The 17898-nt window shown below is 43.4% G+C and overlaps 1 protein-coding gene across 2 annotated transcripts; it reads left to right on the forward strand.

Annotated features, from left to right (window-relative positions):
• Nucleotides 1–641: 641 nt before the first annotated feature.
• saga (S-antigen; retina and pineal gland (arrestin) a) lies at nt 642–13892 on the forward strand. 2 transcript variants are annotated; one of them, XM_014139146.2, is made up of 16 exons: nt 642–766; nt 1259–1339; nt 1944–2004; nt 2573–2617; nt 2865–3064; nt 3292–3351; nt 3560–3627; nt 4493–4628; nt 6396–6480; nt 6926–6998; nt 7158–7295; nt 12152–12229; nt 12344–12358; nt 12495–12547; nt 12694–12703; nt 13239–13892. In XM_014139146.2, the coding sequence occupies exons 2-16, from the start codon at nt 1292–1294 to the stop codon at nt 13345–13347; spliced, it is 1179 nt and encodes a 392-aa protein (XP_013994621.1). In that variant the 5' UTR covers nt 642–766; nt 1259–1291; the 3' UTR covers nt 13348–13892. The 2 variants fall into 2 exon arrangements, with proteins under 2 accessions (XP_013994621.1, XP_045549760.1); XM_045693804.1 differs by lacking the exon at nt 12694–12703.
• Nucleotides 13893–17898: the final 4006 nt, after the last annotated feature.

Raw genomic sequence — 17898 nt, forward strand, 5'->3', positions numbered from 1 at the left:
CCATTCAATAAAAAAGAGGACTGCCCCATTTTTTACAGGAATAGCTCAGGATTTTGGAAATGAGGCCCTTTATCTACTTCCCAAGAGTCAGATTTACTCGTGGATACCATTTATATGTATCTGCATCCTTTAAAAAGCAACAACAACCCTCACCCACATATGCAAGACATTTTGCTGAGTAACAACACAACTGTTTCTACTAACCAAAGCCTTGATTGAAGACTACGATGAGATGATTAGTAGAATCAGTCATGCTGGGTTGTACATCATTGGGATAAGGGGAGGGTGTGAGGCTTTTTATCTGCAGAACGTGAGGAAGAGGGGTAGCGCGTGACTCCTGGCTAATACTGGAGAGTGTGTGTCCTCGTGTCAGAGGGACCTCTCACACTATCTGTGTGTGTGTGTGTGTGTGTGTGTGTGTGTGTGTGTGTGTGTGTGTGTGTGTGTGTGTGTGTGTGTCTCTCTCTCTCTCTCTCTCTCTCTCTCTCTCTCTCTCTCTCTCTCTAATCCCACCCTGTGCTGAGCAAAGGGGAACCAATCCCAATCCGCTCAACTAGGTACAGTGGGCCCAGAAAGTCTGTGTATGTGTGCGTGCACATACGTGTGTGCGTGAACATATCTGTGTGTGTGTCTGTATGTCTAAGTGTCATTGTGAGGCAGAGAGACTCACCTGATTGGTCAGGGAATACATTGACGGATACAGGGTACAAATACAAGTCCCTCCACCACTGTTCTCCTCCGATTGTCTCCTGCTCTAGCAACACAGGTCTGTTTGTGTGTGTGTGTGTGTGTGTGTGTGTGTGTGTGTGTGTGTGTGTGTGTGTGTGTGTGTGTGTGTGTGTGTGTGTGTGTGTGTGTGTGTGTGTGTTTGTGTGTGTGTTCGTGCATTTTAAGTGTGTATGCAGTCACACTGGGCTACTGTAAATGAAACAGTTTGTTACAATGATGGATAGCAGTTAGGCAGGGAGGGGAACGATGGGAAACAATCGTATTGGATGCTTGGCATTGCTGAGATGTCATATGTCAATTTAATGTTGATTTGGGGTTTGTGTCAGGAGGAGTTTGTATGTCATTGTCAGATACCATGTTCAAAATGCACGCAGTGTTGTATTTATTAGGATATTCTTTACTTAACTGTAAATACTGGGTGGTTGTTCAAATTAATAATGGCATTAGTAAAGAAAGCATTGGGGATTTGTCTAATCAATTATTTATCTCCCTCCCTTCTCTCTCTCCCTCTCTCTCTGTAAACCCATAGATCTCATACTCATAGATTTTCCAGTTTGCCACCATGAGTCCCAAGAACGTAATCTTCAAGAAGATGGCCAAGGACAAGTCGGTGAGTGAGTGTGTGTGTGTGTGTGTGTGTGTTCGTATGTGCGTGTGTTTGCAGGTATGCGTGCGCATGTGTGTTTGTGTGTGTGTGCTAAGCATTATTGTTAGAGTGGCATAATGCAATAATAACAAAATATGACTATTCTTGATATTTCACACATGGACTTGTAGTCGACAAGGAAACCTAACAATAGTTCTGCTCACTTAGCACTTACATATCCCTCAGTAGTCTCTTTCCATAGTTGCTTGTGTCAAGAGGCTGTGGAAAGAGACTATTCACTTAGATATTTCATGACTGTGTTGTCGTTGGCAAAGTGATGGCGTTAACAGGTGACACGGATGAAGCCATGCGTATGACAGATTACATTGAGATTAGATTAATGTATTACTCCTCTGAGGTGTGTGTGTGTGTGTGTGTGTGTGTGTGTGTTAAAGGATACGCAACACATTTTCCACAATGATAAACTGCTTGCAAGTGGGTTTGGAATGCTGTGAAAGTGTTTACATGTGTTTGAATGTTTATGTGTTGTGTGCATGCATGCGCTAATGTGTTGACATAATTCCTAGTGAAGGCCTCAGGTATGATTTTATGTTTTGTACTTGATCAGGTTGGAGTATACATGGCGAAGAGGGACTTTGTGGATCGTGTGGACTCTGTCGACCCAGTGGGTAAGCTCAGCTCATACTCCCTTTGTCAATTAAAACAACCCGGCCGTGAACCAATCAGCAACTCAACAAGTCAAAACCAATCATTACACAGCAAACACGTAACACACTAAGGGCGTTGCACATCAAACAATCTAACACACAATTGATAAAAATTCTGCCAGATCTAGCTGAATCTACATAACAGATGACCTAGGATGTCGAATTTTCTCAAAGGCCACTTTTGAGGTCAGAAAACATCTGACAAACTTAGATATTGTAATGTCCCTTTAATTGAAACCCCTCATTCAAATGGCTTACTGGATTCACAGTATTGCTTTAGATAAGAGCCTTAGCAATAAACATTTACATCAATGTAATTAATTCTTCAGAGCCTTTGGACAGGAATCAATCAAACGCAGATAAACTACCTGCAGATAAACAACCAATGTGATCTCCACAAACCTCTGAGTAATGGCCTTTAGAAGTCCATTGCTGTGCACCCGTTGCTAATCTGCATTGGTTTGAATCCTGGCCGCCATCTTGTCTAATTCTGTCAATTCTAACCTATGCTGTTCTTCACTCACAATAGATGGTGTCATACTGGTTGACCCTGAGGTCCTCAAAGGAAAAAAAGGTCTGCATCTCACCAAATGTGTGCGTGTGTGTGCATGTGCACATGGGCAAGTGTATGTGCTTGTGTGTGTGGAACAGCGTTGGGCTACATTTTAATTGAAGGCAGTCAATTCAGCAAGTGATTTGAGTTAAAAAATAATATAAAATGGAACAACTTTTGAAATAAATAGCTTTTACTTGAACTCGTATTGAGAAGCCATTGAAAATAGCAGTACTTAATGTAATCATATATCTTTGACGCCCCCTAGCGTTCGTCCAGCTGTCCTGCACGTTCCGGTACGGTCGTGACGATATGGACGTGATGGGAATTGCCTTCCGTAGGGAGATCTACATGGCCATCCGTCAGGTGTATCCACCCATGCAGGACAGGGAGCAGTCCACACACACCAAGATGCAGGGAAAACTGCTGCGCAAACTGGGAGACAATGCCTTCCCTTTCTTTTTCGAGGTGAGGGTCAAGGACCTCAAGAGATACCAACATTTTATTGTACATGCACATTGCAAATTAAAAACACATATACATGTCAAGGAAAACACAAAACTCACATAGGCCTACTCGCCTCATTATGCACACACACACACACACACACACACACACACACACACACACACACACACACACACACACACCTCTCGTTCATCTTAATGACATTTTTCTGTGTGTGTGTGTTTCAGTTCCCTGATAACCTGCCTTGTTCAGTGGGTTTGCAGCCTGGCCCTAAAGATTCTGGGAAGGTAAACATCGTGAACCTTGACCTGGTTGTTTCTTACATTGCTTCATTTTATTATGTGATATTTGTTCATTATATTTTAAATGCATATACTGTATTTTGTATTCTGAGAATTTTTACATTGTGACGATTGATGTATACAGTTCATATAATCTAAAATGTAAGAAAAATGTATCTCTGATTGTGAGCATGCTCTGTGGTTGTCTTGGTAGCAATGTGTCGTGGAGTTTGAGGTCAAAGCCTTCAGTGCGGAGAGCCAGGAGGCCAAAGTCCGCAAACGGTCAGTGGAGTTTTCTCTGTCCCAAATAACCCCCATTCCTAACCCCAAATCTCCACCATCGGCCCTGGAGAGCTGCTTTGACAGAAATAGCTGGTTGTGGCTCTATATCACAACAAACTTTGATGGATGGTGTCACGAAACCAATAACTAGCCTACCAATGTTGTTGCACGTGCTTTGTTTAGGGGTCCTAGGCCTAGTTACATTAAAATGCAAATCAATTTATAACATTTTTGACATGCGTTTTTCTGGATTTTTTTGTTGTTATTCTGTCTCTCACTGTTCAAATAAACCTACCATTAAGATTATAGACTGATCATTTCTTTGTCGGTGGGCAAACGTACAAAATCAGCAGGGGATGAAATACTTTTTTCCCTCACTGTACATGGTCTGTAACTTTAATGAATGTGTGCATTTTTTGTGAGAAATGTGCCCAGGGAGACAGCCATCTTCCTTTAGGCAAAGGGCCAGCTCCTTCTTGATCTCTTGGTCGGTCAGTCCAAACTGATTATTATTTGTTCTGTTGGTGACAAAACATAAATATGTAGAAAAGGAAAAATACAAAAGGCATGCCAAACTAAAGACTCAAAAACAAACAAAAGGCCTCATGGACACCAAACTAAACCAGCAGTCTCACAGCTTTTCCAGCTGGGTCAGTGACAATCACATAATTGGCAGCACCTGTCTCATTATCAACCAGGCTCAGCACCTGGACACGGTTCCCTTGGGGAATGGAGTGTGGAATTGGTAGTGAGCTGTAGTGTGCTGTCTAAACTAGCTCACATATTCCATAACAATGGTTCTTTCTCATCCATTCCCTCCCTTCCTCTCCCCCTCTCCCTTCCCCCTTCTCTCCTTCCTCTATAGGAGTACAGTGCATCTGATGATCCGGAAGCTGCAGTATGCCCCGGAGAATAGCGGGACGGCCCCCTCTGTGAAAACCACCCGTGAGTTTGTCATGTCCGACAAGCCCCTGCACCTGGAGGCGAGTCTTGACAAGGAGGTGGGTAGGATACCATTAGAGTTAACAACACATCACTGGCCTTAGATTTTATGCATTTGCTCATAAATAATTAGTGAAGCATCTACAGTGCATTCGGAAAGTATTCAGACCCCTTCCCTTTTTACACATTTTCTTACATTACAGCCTTGTTCTAAAATGGATTAAATTGTTTTTCCGCACACACCTGTCTATATAAGGTCCCACAGTTAACAGTGCATGTCAGAACAAAAACCAAGCCATGAGGTCGAAGGAATTGTCCGTAGAGCTCTGAGACAGGATTGTGTCGAGGGACAGATCTGGGGAAGGGTACCAAAACATTTATGCAGCTTTGAAGGTCCCCAAGAACACAGTGGCATCCATCATTCTTAAATGGAAGAAGTTTGGTACCACCAAGACTCTTCTAAGAGCTGGCCGCCCGGCCAAACTGAGCAATCGGGGAGAAGGGCGTTGGTCAGGGAGGTGACCAAGAACCCGATGGTCACTCTGACAGCGCTCCAGATTTCTTCTGTGGAGATGGGAGACCCTTCCAGAAGGACAATCAGGCCTTTATGGTAGAGTGACCGGAAGTAAGCCACTCCTCAGTGAAAGGCACATGACAGCCCGCTTGGAGTTTACCAAAAGGCACCAAAGGACTCTCAGACAACGAGAAACAAGATTCTCTGGTCTGATAAAACCAAGATTGAATTATTTTGCCTGAATGCCAAGCATCACATCTGGAAGACACCTGGCACCATCCCTACGGTGAAGCATGGTGGTGGCAGCATCATGCTGTGGGGATGTTTTTCAGCAGCAGGGACTGGGAGACTAGTCAGGATTGAGGGAATGATGAGTGGCGCAAAGTACAGAGAGATCCTTGTTGAAAACTGACTCCAGAGCGCTCAGAATCTCAGACTGGGGCAGAGGTTTACCTTCCAACAGGACAATGACCCTAAGCACACAGCCAAGACAATGCAGGAGAATGTCCTTGAGTGACCCAGCTAGAGCCTGGACTTGAACCCGATAGAACATCTCTGGAGAGACCTGAAAATAGCTGTGCAGCGATGCTCCCCATCCAACCTGACAGAGCTTGAGAGGATCTGCAGAGAAGAATGAGAGAAACTCCCCAAATACAGGAGTTACAAGCTTGTAGCTTCAAACCCAAGAACACTCAAGGCTGTAATCGCTGCCAAAGGTGCTTCAACAAAGTACTGAGTAAAGGGTCTGAACACTTATGTAAATGTGATATTGCATGTTTTTATTTGTAAAAGATTTACACAAATTTCTAAAAAACTGTTTTTGCTTTGTCATTATGGGCTATTGTGTGTGGACTGATAATGGAAAATAACGATTTAATACATTTTAGAATAAGGCTGTAACGTAACAAAATGTGGAAAAAGTCAAGGGGTCTGAATACTTTTCGAATGCACTATATATAGTGTTTGTTGAAAGTGGGACCAGTGGTCATATGTATTAAGAGTAGGATTTATTATATAGGATCAGGTCCCCCCTGTCATGTTATCTTATTCACTGTGATTTAAAATGAAAAACTGATCCTAGATCAGCACTCCTACTCTGAGACGCTTGATACACACGACCCCAGCTTTTACATGTGCTGGGGCTTGTTCAATGGAGTCCAACATGTCAAGCATTGCTTGTATAAATGTTATTTATAGACCTTGGACAAAGCCTGGGATTTTTTCAGAGAGTTCCATATGGTCATATGGCCACAACAAAACATTGGCTGCCACAAGGAGCCCTCCTCTCTGACATTATTTCCTTCCCTTGCAGATCTACTACCATGGAGAGCCCATTAATGTGTGTGTCGACGTCACAAACAGCTCCAACAAGAATGTGAAGAACATCATTGTCTCTGGTAAGGAAAGACCAACACGTGTGGCAAACTTTCAACACTGACACATATGCGAATGCACAAGATCTATATTATATCAAAACTGTAACAAGCAGTACCCCGCAATTTGCAAAGCACCAGATGTAAGAACATATCATATTACCCTTATTATATTGCTAAATGATTTGTGAAGTATCTATGTAGGCATTATAAAGACTTTATCGGTCCTGTGCAGCTCAGTTGGTAGAGCATGGCACTTGCAGCGCTAGGGTTATGTGTTTGATTCCCCACGCGGTACCAGTACGAAAAAACTTGAAAATGTAAGCACTCAGTACTGTAAGTCTGGATAAGAATGTCTGATAAAATGTAAACGTAAAAATGTTATGAAGCCTGACTCGTGCCCTATAAGTTAGTCTTCAACGTGACTGGAGATGTCCTACTCATTCTATCTCTATATTTTATTTCCCAGTGGACCAGGTGGCCACTGTGGTCTTGTATTCCAATGACAGCTACGTGAGGGCGGTGGCCTTAGAGGAATCTGGGTAAGCATCCAGCCTTTGAGTGAATACATGTTTAAACTGCACTAAACCTCAATGGAAATTATATTTGAATAATTGGAATCAGCTATGCAGTGTGACTGCAATACATACAACCTGGAAAGCACTCCAAAATGTCTAACTCGGACTTTCCCATTGGTCTAGGGATGCTGTTGCTGCTGGTACAAGCCTGAAGAAAGTGTACACCCTCACTCCGCTATTGATCTGCAACCGGGAGAGGCGGGGCATAGCTGTTGATGGCAAGTTGAAGCATGAAGACACTAATCTGGCATCGTCTAGCATGTGAGTATCCCGTCAGTCATCGCCAGCTAGTAAAATAAGTGGTGATGCTGGAGGACAATCTGTGTCGTGTTCATTAGGACACTCCGTAGCAAAACATTTGGAAAACGAGAAACGCTTCTACCTCCCCTTTACCTTTTCGCAACATTTTCATTATTTTGTGCCGACTGAACACGACTATGGAACATTCAGATATATTGTGTAGAACAGACATCCCAGCAAACCAAAATTAGTTCTGTGAAAGTTCCCAGAACACTCGTTAGGTCGTGTCAAATGTTCTCAAAACACAAAAAATGCTGATGATTATACACTGAACAAAAATATAAACGCAACATGTAAAGTGTTGGTCCCATGTTTCATGAGCTTAAATAAAAGATCCCAGAATTGTACCATATGCACAAAAAGCTTATTTCTCTCAAATTTTAGAAATATTTGTTTACATCCCTTTTAGTGAGTATTTCTCCTTTGCCAAGATAAACCATCCACTTGACAGGTGTGGCAAATCAAGAAGCTGATTAAACAGCATGATCATCACACAAGTGCAGCTTGTGGACAATATAAGGCTACTCTAAAATGTGCAGTTTTTGCACACAACACAATGCCACAGAATTCTCATGTTTTGAGGGAGGGTGCAATCGAATAAGCCCCCACTTTCTGATTGAATTAACCCCCACTTCCCTCTATTCTGCTAGCAAACGTGCAATCTTTGGACAATAAAATCTACGAGTTACTGGGAAGATGAAACTACCAATGGGACATTAAAAACTGTAACATCTTATGCTTCACGGAGTCGTGGCTGAACGACGACAAAATCAACATACAGCTGGCTGGTTATACGCTGTACTGGCAGGATAGAACAGCGGTGTCTGGTAAGACAAGGGGTGGCAGGTCTATGTATTTTTGTAAACAGCTGGTGCACGATATCTAAGGAAGTCTCGAGCTATTCCTTGCCTGAGGTAGAGTATCTCATGATAAGCTGTAGACCACATTACCTACCGAGAGAGTTTTCATCTGTATTCTTTGTAGCTGTTTACATACCACCACAGTCAGAGGCTGGCACTAAGACAGCATTGAATGAGCTGTATTCCGCCATAAGCAAACAAGAAAACGCTCACCCAGTGGTGGCGCTCCTAGTAGCCGAGAACTTTAATGCAGGGAAACTTAAATCTCTTTTATCAAATTTCTATCAGCATGTTAAATGTGCAACCAGAGGAAAAATAACTCTGGACCACCTATACTCCACACACAGAGACGCATACAAAGCTCTCCCTCGCCCTCCATTTGGAAAATCTGACCATAAATCTATCCTCCTGATTCCTGCTTACAAGCAAAAATTAAAGCAGGAAGCACCAGTGACTAGATCAATAAAAAAGTGGTCAGATGAAGCAGATGCTAAGTTACAGGACTGTTTTGCTAGCACAGAGTGGAATATGTTCCAGGATTCCTCCGATGGCATTGAGGAGTACACCACATCAGTCATTGGCTTCATCAATAAGTGCATTGATGACGTCGTCCCCACAGTGACTGTACGTACATACCCCAACCAGAAGCCATGGATTACAGGCAGCATCCGCACTGAGCTAAAGGCTAGAGCTGCCGCTTTGAAGGAGAGGGATTCTATAAGCTTATAAGAAATCCCGCTATGCCCTCCGACGAACCATCAAACAGGAAAAGCGTCAATACAGGGCTAAGATCGAATCGTACCACACCGGCTCTGACTCTCGTCGGATGTGGAGGGGCTTGCAAACCATTACAGACTACGAAGGGAAACACAGCCGAGAGCTGCCCAGTGACACGAGCCTTCCAGACGAGCTAAACTACTTCTTTGCTTGCTTCGAGGCAAATAACACTGAAACATGCACGAGAGCACCAGCTGTTCCGTGTGTGATCACGCTCTCCGCAACCTTTAAACAGGTCAACATTTACAAGGCCGCAGGGCCAGATGGATTACCAGGATGTGTACTGTGAGCATGCGCTGACCAACTGGAAAGTGTCTTCACTGACATTTTCAACCTCTCCCTGTCTGAGTCTGTAATAACAACATCTTTTAATCAGACCACCATAGTCCCTGTGCCCAAGAACACTAAGGTAACCTGCTTAAATGACTACCGACCCGTAGCACTCACATCTGTAGCCATGAAGTGACTTGAAAGGCTGGTCATGGCTCACATCTACACCATCATCCCAGAAACCCTAGACCCACTCCAATTTGCATACCACCCCAACAGATCCACAGATGATGCAATCTCCTTTGCACTCCACAGTGCCCTTTCCCACCTGGACAAAAGGAACACCTATGTGAGAATACTATTCATTGACTACAGCTCAGCGTTCAACACCACAGTGCCCTCAAAGCTCATCAATAAGCTAAGGTCCCTGGGACTAAACACCTCCCTCTGCAACTGGATCCTGGATTCCTGACGGGCCGCCCCCAGATGGTAAGGGTAGGTATCAACATATCCGCCACGCTGATCCTCAACACAGGGGCCCCTCAGGGGTGCATGCTCAGTCCTCTCCTGTACTCCCTGTTCACTCATGACTGCACGACCAGGCACGACTCCAACACCATCATTACATTTGCCGATGACACAACAGTGGTAGGCCTGATCACCGACAACAACGAGAAAGCCTATAGGGAGGAGGTCAGAGACCTGGCCGTGTGGTGCCAGGATAACAACCTCTCCCTCAACGTGATCAAGACAAAGGAGATGATTGTGGACTACAGGAAAAAGATGACCGAGCACGTTCCCATTCTCATCGACGGGGCTGCAGTGGAGCAGGTTGAGAGCTTCAAGTTCCTTGATGTCCACATCACCAACAAACTAACATGGTCCAAGCACACCAAGACAGTCGTGAAAAGGGCATGACAAAACCTATTCCCCCTCAGGAGACAGAAAAGATTTGGCATGGGTCCTCAGATCCTCAAAAGGTTCTACAGCTGCAACATTGAGAGAATGCTGACTGGTTGCATCACTGCCTGGTACGGCGATTGCTCGGCCTCTGACCGCAAGACACTACAGAGAGTAGTGTGAACGGCCCAGTACATTACTGGGGCCAAGCTTCCTGGATTTCTATACCAGGCGGTGTCAAAAGAAGGTCCTAAAAATTGTCAAAGACTCCAGCCACCCTAGTCATAGACTGTTCTCTATGCTACCGCACAGCAAGCGGTACCGGAGCGCCAAGTCTACGTCCAAGAGGCTTCTAAACAGCTTCTACCCCCAAGCCATAAGACTCCTGAACATCTAGTCAAATGGCTACCCAGACTATTTGTAGTGCCTCCCCCCCTCAGCCCCTCTCACCCCCTCTTTACACCACTGCTACTCTCTGTTGTCATCTATGCATAGTCACTTTAATAACTACCTACATGTACATTCTACCTCAAAAAAACATTGCCCCCGCACATTGACTCTGAAATTGGTACCCCCCTGTATACAGTGGCTTGCGAAAGTATTCACCCCCCTTCGCATTTTTCCTATTTTGTTGCCTTACAACCTGGAATTAAAATAGATTTTTGGGGGTTTGCATCATTTGATTTACACAACATTCCTACCACTTTGAAGATGCTAAATATTTTTGATTTTGAAACAAACAAGAAATAAGACAAAAAAACAGAAAACTTGAGCGTGCATAACTTTTCACCCCACCAAAGTCAATACTTTGTAGAGCCACCTTTTGCAGCAATTACAGCTGCAAGTCTCGGTGTATGTCTCTATAAGCTTGGCACATCTAGCCACTGGGATTTTTGCCCATTCTTCAAGGGAAAACTGCTCCAGCTCCTTCAAGTTGGATGGGTTCTGCTGGTGTACAGCAATCTTTTTCGTCATACCATAGATTCTCAATTGGATTGAGGTCTGGGCTTTGACTAGGCCATTCCAAGACATTTAAATGTTTCCCCTTAAACCACTCAAGTGTTGCTTTAGCAGTATGCTTAGGGTCATTGTCCTGCTGGAAGGTAAACCTCCGTCCCAGTCTCAAATCTCTGGAAGACAGAAACAGGTTTCCCTCAAGAATGACCCTGTATTTAGCGCCACCCATCATTCCTTCAATACTGACCAGCTTCTGATTAATAATATATATATATATATATATATATATATATATATATATATATATATATATATATATATATATGTTTCATTCAGGTTTCATTCAGGTGAGTTTTTGTGTTTTGGGAACATATAAACAGTATATTTTGTGATGTCCCCATAATGTTCTCACCAGACTGTTCCCACAACCTAATGAAACATTCTGGGAACCTTTTAAAGAACAGAAAAAATGTGTTCTGGGAACATTCATGCAACATCAGGCAAATGTTTTATAAAAACATTCTACACTGAAAAAATAAATATATAAAAGCAGCATGAAACAATTTCAAAGATTTTAGTGAGTTTTTTTAAAATGGAAAACATTCTTTGAATGTTTATGGGACGTTATCATCCTAATGTTAGATAAAACCCTAACGAGAACTGAATGGGAATCTTATGGAATGTTCCCGGTTTGCTGGGATTTATCTCTAAACCAATAATCATGTAAGCTCTACTCTTGTCATTTCTATCTGCAACATTCATGGCGTTGCTTCCTGAACACAAATGTTATCCCTTATTGAAACATATTAAAGTGTGTCATTATTAGGATACTACAAAGGCAACACTATAGGGCGATACAAGTAGCCTTTTATACTGGTGATACTTTCTTCATTTCCATTCCTGTCACCTCGATCTCTCTCTCTCTCTCTCTCTCTCTCTCTCTCTCTCTCTCTCTCTCTCTCTCTCTCTCTCTCTCTCTCTCTCTCTCTCTCTCTCTCTCTCTCTCTCTCTCTCTCTCTCTCTCTCTCTCTCTCTCTCTATCCTGCCCTACAGTGTTAAAGAAGGTGTGCTGAAGGAGGTTCTAGGAATCCTGGTGTCATACAGAGTCATGGTTAAGCTCATCATCGGCGGGTCAGTCCACTGTGTGTGTGCGTGTGCGGCGCGTGTGCGTTTGTGTTTGTTATTGGTTATGTTCTTTATTTTGTGTGTTTAATACGTTTTTTTTTCTCTTTTATGCTTTCGTAGAATAATGGGATCTAGGTATGATGGCTTTATCTTATTCAGCATTGCATTTCTAAGGGTGTGTGTGTGCAGTTGCGCGTGTTTGTGTGAGTGTTTGTTATGGTTGCTTATATTATATGTGCGGTTAATCTGTATCCTATTTGTTTTACTTCAGTGAGGTGGGAGTAGAGCTGCCACTCACACTGATGCACCCAAAACCTGACCTAGGTACAAATATTTTTATTTCAAGATGTGGGCATAAGTGCATGTGTTTGTTGCATTTTTCTGAAACTTTCAAGGCTTCACTCCATAGTCCAAAAGTAACTAACCCATGAAATCTAATCACTCGTGTTGTTATCTTTTGCCTTCTGAAGTGAGGGAAAGGTAAAATTGGATTATCTTTCCTCCATGTCTTGCTTAGAAGTCATATGTGATTACATGATTGATCAACTGCGATTATGATTGCAAGTACAGTTAATCCGTGGAGGGTGTCATATTCTGAACATGCACCTGGACACATTTTATCTCTCTATCTGTCTTTCTCTTGTTTCTCTCTGACCATGCCTCTGTGTCTTCCTCCTCTTATCTTTCTGTCTTTCATTTCTTTCTGTCTGTATTTCTGCTTATTTCCAATCACTGTTTGTCTGTCTTTCTGGCTGCCTACCTGACTCTGTGTGTGTGTGTGTGTGTGTGTCTGTGTCTGTGTCTGTGTGTCTGTGTCTGTGTCTGTCTGTCTAAACACCTGTCTGTCTGTCTGTCTGTCTGTCTGTCTGTCTGTCTGTCTGTCTGTCTGTCTGTCTGTCTGTCTGTCTGTCTGTCTGTCTGTCTGTCTGTCTGTCTGTCTGTCTGTCTGTCTGTCTTGCCACCTCTCTGGCTTTACATCTGTCCTGTTGTCCATCCACACATTTCTTGGGAGCAGCGAGCTGGAAGAGGAGATGGTGTTTGAGGAGTTCAAGCGCTCCCACCTGAAGGGGATGGCCGACGATGAAGAGGAGGGCAACGTGTCTACAGGAGACGCCGCTTCCTGAGCAGGGCCCCTCGTCACTGGCCAGGCAGCCTCGGTCACAGCACCCCTTGTGGTTGCCTCCAGTACTCCATGCAATGAGGATGGAAAACGGGGATAGTATTGAGTAAAAAGTATAACGATAGCAGTCAAAACAATTGTGGTTAGGTGTTTGAGTCACCCTTAGAGGTTTAGAACATTGCTGGTGGATGATTTATAGTTTATTCACAAAGCTTAGGGGGTCTGTATTTCAGCCTCACCATCAGTAGACTCTTTCAGCTTTGTAATCTGCAGGATTTCACTCACTGTCTTATGGTCACTGTGAGCACAGGGTAATGTAACATCCATCCCTGTCTTATAAAGAGTTTGGCAGCCATGTTGTGAGGTGAATGGCGGCCATTTTGAGTCATGTAAAAGATGTTCTGTTACATTGACTATTATTAGCGTTATCTAGTAGATAAATGTGTAGTGCACTAGATAACTGGGCATATATTTGTGCTTGCAGTGAAGACCAACTGTCTTGTACTTGTGTTATGGTATTAAAAGCTAGAGATGTTCTCACAAAAGTTATAGTATTACATTTTCATAGCATCCTTTCATACATGGAAGATACTTTGTCAACGCAGGCTTTACTCAAGCCTATAACAGTAACAGTGGGGGTTGGATTAAAATCTACCTGGGAGGCACACTCTTAGAAAAAAGGTGCTATCTAGAAACATATAGGGTTCTTCAGCTGTCCCCATAGGAGAACCCTTTGAATAAACCTTTTGGGTTCCATGTAGAACTCTTTCTACAGATGGTTTTACATGGAACCCAAAAGGGTTATACCTAGAACCCCAAAAAGATTTGACCTGGAACCAAAAAGGGTTCTCCTATGGGGACAGCTAAATAACCCTTTTGGAACACTTTTTTGTAAGAGTGTAGGGCTGCCTCACAGGTGTTGTTAAGGGCAGATTTGTCCCTTGTGCTTCAACAAGTCACACACAAATAAGTATGAACGACACAAAGACGGATGCATGGTCAAACCAATCAAAAACAGACAAAGACCAAGAGTTTACATTTTATTTAGGCGAGGATGAGCAATTTACAGAACAAAACACAAGCAACAACCGTAAAATCTATGTACTACAAAACAACATACTGTATCTACCTGTATCACAATGCATCATCAATCACTTTAGATACTATTAAGGAGTATACATCTGTTCCAAAAACCACCTGTACCAAATTCCATAATAGCCCAATGTCTCCTAAATTGCAAGGAGCCTTTTTCACAAAACTAATTATTTTGCCATTCAGGGACATGCAGTTCATTCTGAGGTTCATATACCATCAATACCCTTCTGCTTTCACTGAGTCGCAATTCACCCAAATATAATGTAAGTCAAATATAGTATAAGGTTACTTCACAATTCAGTCACTCAATATCCGAACTTAAACAACTAAGATGGATGATCATTTTGACTGCATGAATACATTTTTCTTAATTCGTCCACAAGATTTAATTAATGAACAGAGACGGTATGGGTGTAGAGGAGGAGCTGCAACAGGATACTTGTGCTAGCTGTTTTCAAAGTAAAAGCTGTGTGACTATCTGACGTTACCTGACCATCACTCCAGCTAGCTAGCTGTCGCCAGGTTAGTTATAAATAAGGGCCACCAACAAGTAATGTTAGTTAGCTAGCTAGCTGACTTCCTTCAATACTTGGTGGCTTTACTGACAGACAACAGGGAGATTATATTTAAAGCCACAAATCAAATCAAATTTATTTATATAGCCCTTCGTACATCAGCTGATATCTCAAAGTGCTGTACAGAAACCCAGCCTAAAACCCCAAACAGCAAGCAATGCATGTGAAAGAAGCACGGTGGCTAGGAAAAACTCCCTAGGAAAAACTCCCTAGAAAGGCCAAAAACCTAGGAAGAAACCTAGAGAGGAACCAGGCTATGAGGGGTGGCCAGTCCTCTTCTGGCTGTGCCGGGTGGATATTATAACAGAACATGGTCAAGATGTTAAAATGTTCATAAATGACCAGCATGGTCAAATAATAATAATCATAGTAGTTGTCGAGGGTGCAACAAGCACGTCCGGTGAACAGGTCAGGGTTCCATAGCCGTAGGCAGAACAGTTGAAACTGGAGCAGCAGCACGGCCAGGTGGACTGGGGACAGCAAGGAGTCATCATGCCAGGTAGTCCTGAGGCATGGTCCTAGGGCTCAGGTCCTCCGAGAGAAAGAAAGAAAGAGAGAATTAGAGAGAGCATATTTAAATTCACACAGGACACCGGATAAGACAAGAGAAATACTCCAGATGTAACAGACTGACCCTAGCCCCCCGACACATAAACTACTGCAGCACAAATACTGGAGGCTGAGACAGGAGGGATCAGAAGACACTGTGGCCCCATCCGATGATACCCCCGGACAGGGCCAAACAGGCAGGATATAACCCCACCCACTTTGCCAAAGCACAGCCCCCACACCACTAGAGGGATGTCTCCAACCACCAACTTACCGTCCTAAGACAAGGCCGAGTATAGCCCACAAAGATCTCCGCCACGGCACAACCCAAGGGGGGGGGCGCCAACCCAGACAGGAAGACCACGTCAGTGACTCAACCCACTCAAGTGACGCACCCCTCCCATGGACGGCATGGAAGAACACCAGTAAGCCAGTGACTCAGCCCCTGTAATAGGGTTAGAGGCAGAGAATCCCAGTGGAGAGAGGGGAACCGGCAAGGCAGAGACAGCAAGGGCGGTTCGTTGCTCCAGCCTTTCCGTTCACCTTCACACTCCTGGGCCAGACAATACTTAATCATAGGACCTACTGAAGAGATAAGTCTTCAGTAAAGACTTAAAGGTTGAGACTGAGTCTGCGTCTCTCACATGGGTAGGCAGACCATTCCATAAAAATGGAGCTCTATAGAAGAAAGCCCTACCTCCAGCCGTTTGCTTAGAAATTCTAGGGACAATTAGGAGGCCTGCGTCTTGTGACCGTAGCGTACGTGTAGGTATGTACGGCAGGACCAAATCGGAAAGATAGGTAGGAGCAAGCCCATGTAATGCTTTGTAGGTTAGCAGTAAAACCTTGAAATCAGCCCTTGCCTTAACAGGAAGCCAGTGTAGGGAGGCTAGCACTGGAGTAATATGATCAAATTTTTTGGTTCTAGTCAGGATTCTAGCAGCCGTATTTAGCACTAACTGAAGTTTATTTAGTGCTTTATCCGGGTAGCTGGAAAGTAGAGCATTGCAGTAGTCCAGCCTAGAAGTAACAAAAGCATGGATTAATTTTTCTGCATCATTTTTGGACAGAAAGTTTCTGATTTTTGCAATGTTACGTAGATGGAAAAAAGCTGTCCTTGAAACAGTCTTGATATGTTCTTCAAAAGAGAGATCAGGGTCCAGAGTAACGCCGAGGACCTTCACAGTTTTATTTGAGACGACTGTACAACCATCCAGATTAATTGTCAGATTCAACAGAAGATCTCTTTGTTTCTTGGGACCTAGAACAAGCATCTCTGTTTTGTCTGAGTTTAAAAGTAGAACGTTTGCAGCCATCCACTTCTTTATGTCTGAAACACAGGCTTCTAGCGAGGGCAATTTTGGGGCTTCACCATGTTTCATTGAAATGTACAGCTGTGTGTCGTCCGCAAAGCATCGAGCTAAAGGCTAAAGCTAGCTAGCTATCATACCAAACAGATGTGTGTGTGCTTGCGTGTGTCCGTCTGTACACTGTACAAGGATTGTTAAAGACTATCCAGCCCCAGCATACACAGATTGGCACACCATGTTTTGACCATTACACTGCAATCAGGTGAGTATTAATTAATTATCAACAATTGTCTATATGCTGTAGGTAGCTAGCTATAGGTAGTCCTTTCCCCCACTTAATAATGCCAGAGATGAAAGGAATTAAGATGGATCGTTCAATTGTTCAACCATTCAATTATTCTCAATGGTAATTACTGAGTATAGATGAGTATATCTTTAGATAAATAGGTGGGAATACTGAGTATGCCTGCGTATAGCCACCACTACACCTGCACAACTGGGTGAGATTGAAGCTGGCAGTGTTAACAGTGACACTACACATATAAGCAGGCACAGCACTTCTGCCATTGTCACGTCCTGATCAGTAAAGGGGTATTTTGTTATTGTAGTTTGCTCAGGACGTGGCAGGGGGTGTTTAATTAGAGTGTCTCGGGGTTTGTTGGTCTATGTGCTTATGTAAGAGGGGTGTTTGTTCAGAGTGTTCCGGGGTTTTTGGTCTATGTTCTATGTTAGTGTATTTCTATGTTCAGTCTAGTCTTTCTATTTCTATGTTTAGGGTTTGTTGATTGACCTTCAATTGGAGGCAGCTGTTCCTCGTTGCCTCTGATTGAAGGTCCTATGTATAGGGGTGTTTGTGCTATGGGGGTTGGTGGGTAGTTTTTTCCGATTTTGTGTCTGTGCACCTGACAGGACTGTTTAGTGTTGTTCGTTGTTTTGTATACGTGATTTTTTTCCCCCTTCTTTTGATTTAATAAAGAAGATGAGTATACACGTTCCCGCTGCACATTTGTCTAATCCTTACGACGC

Source organism: Salmo salar, chromosome ssa14, assembly GCF_905237065.1.
Source record: "Salmo salar chromosome ssa14, Ssal_v3.1, whole genome shotgun sequence".
Taxonomy (NCBI): domain Eukaryota; kingdom Metazoa; phylum Chordata; class Actinopteri; order Salmoniformes; family Salmonidae; genus Salmo; species Salmo salar.

Bases quoted from the DNA above. Each gene is read 5' to 3' on its own strand.
- saga (XM_014139146.2), top strand. From the start codon at position 1,292: ATGAGTCCCAAGAACGTAATCTTCAAGAAGATGGCCAAGGACAAGTCG. The intron at 3,628-4,492 runs GTCAGTGGAGTT...CTTCCTCTATAG, and splicing joins GAGGCCAAAGTCCGCAAACG to GAGTACAGTGCATCTGATGA. The intron at 6,999-7,157 runs GTAAGCATCCAG...CCATTGGTCTAG, and splicing joins GTGGCCTTAGAGGAATCTGG to GGATGCTGTTGCTGCTGGTA.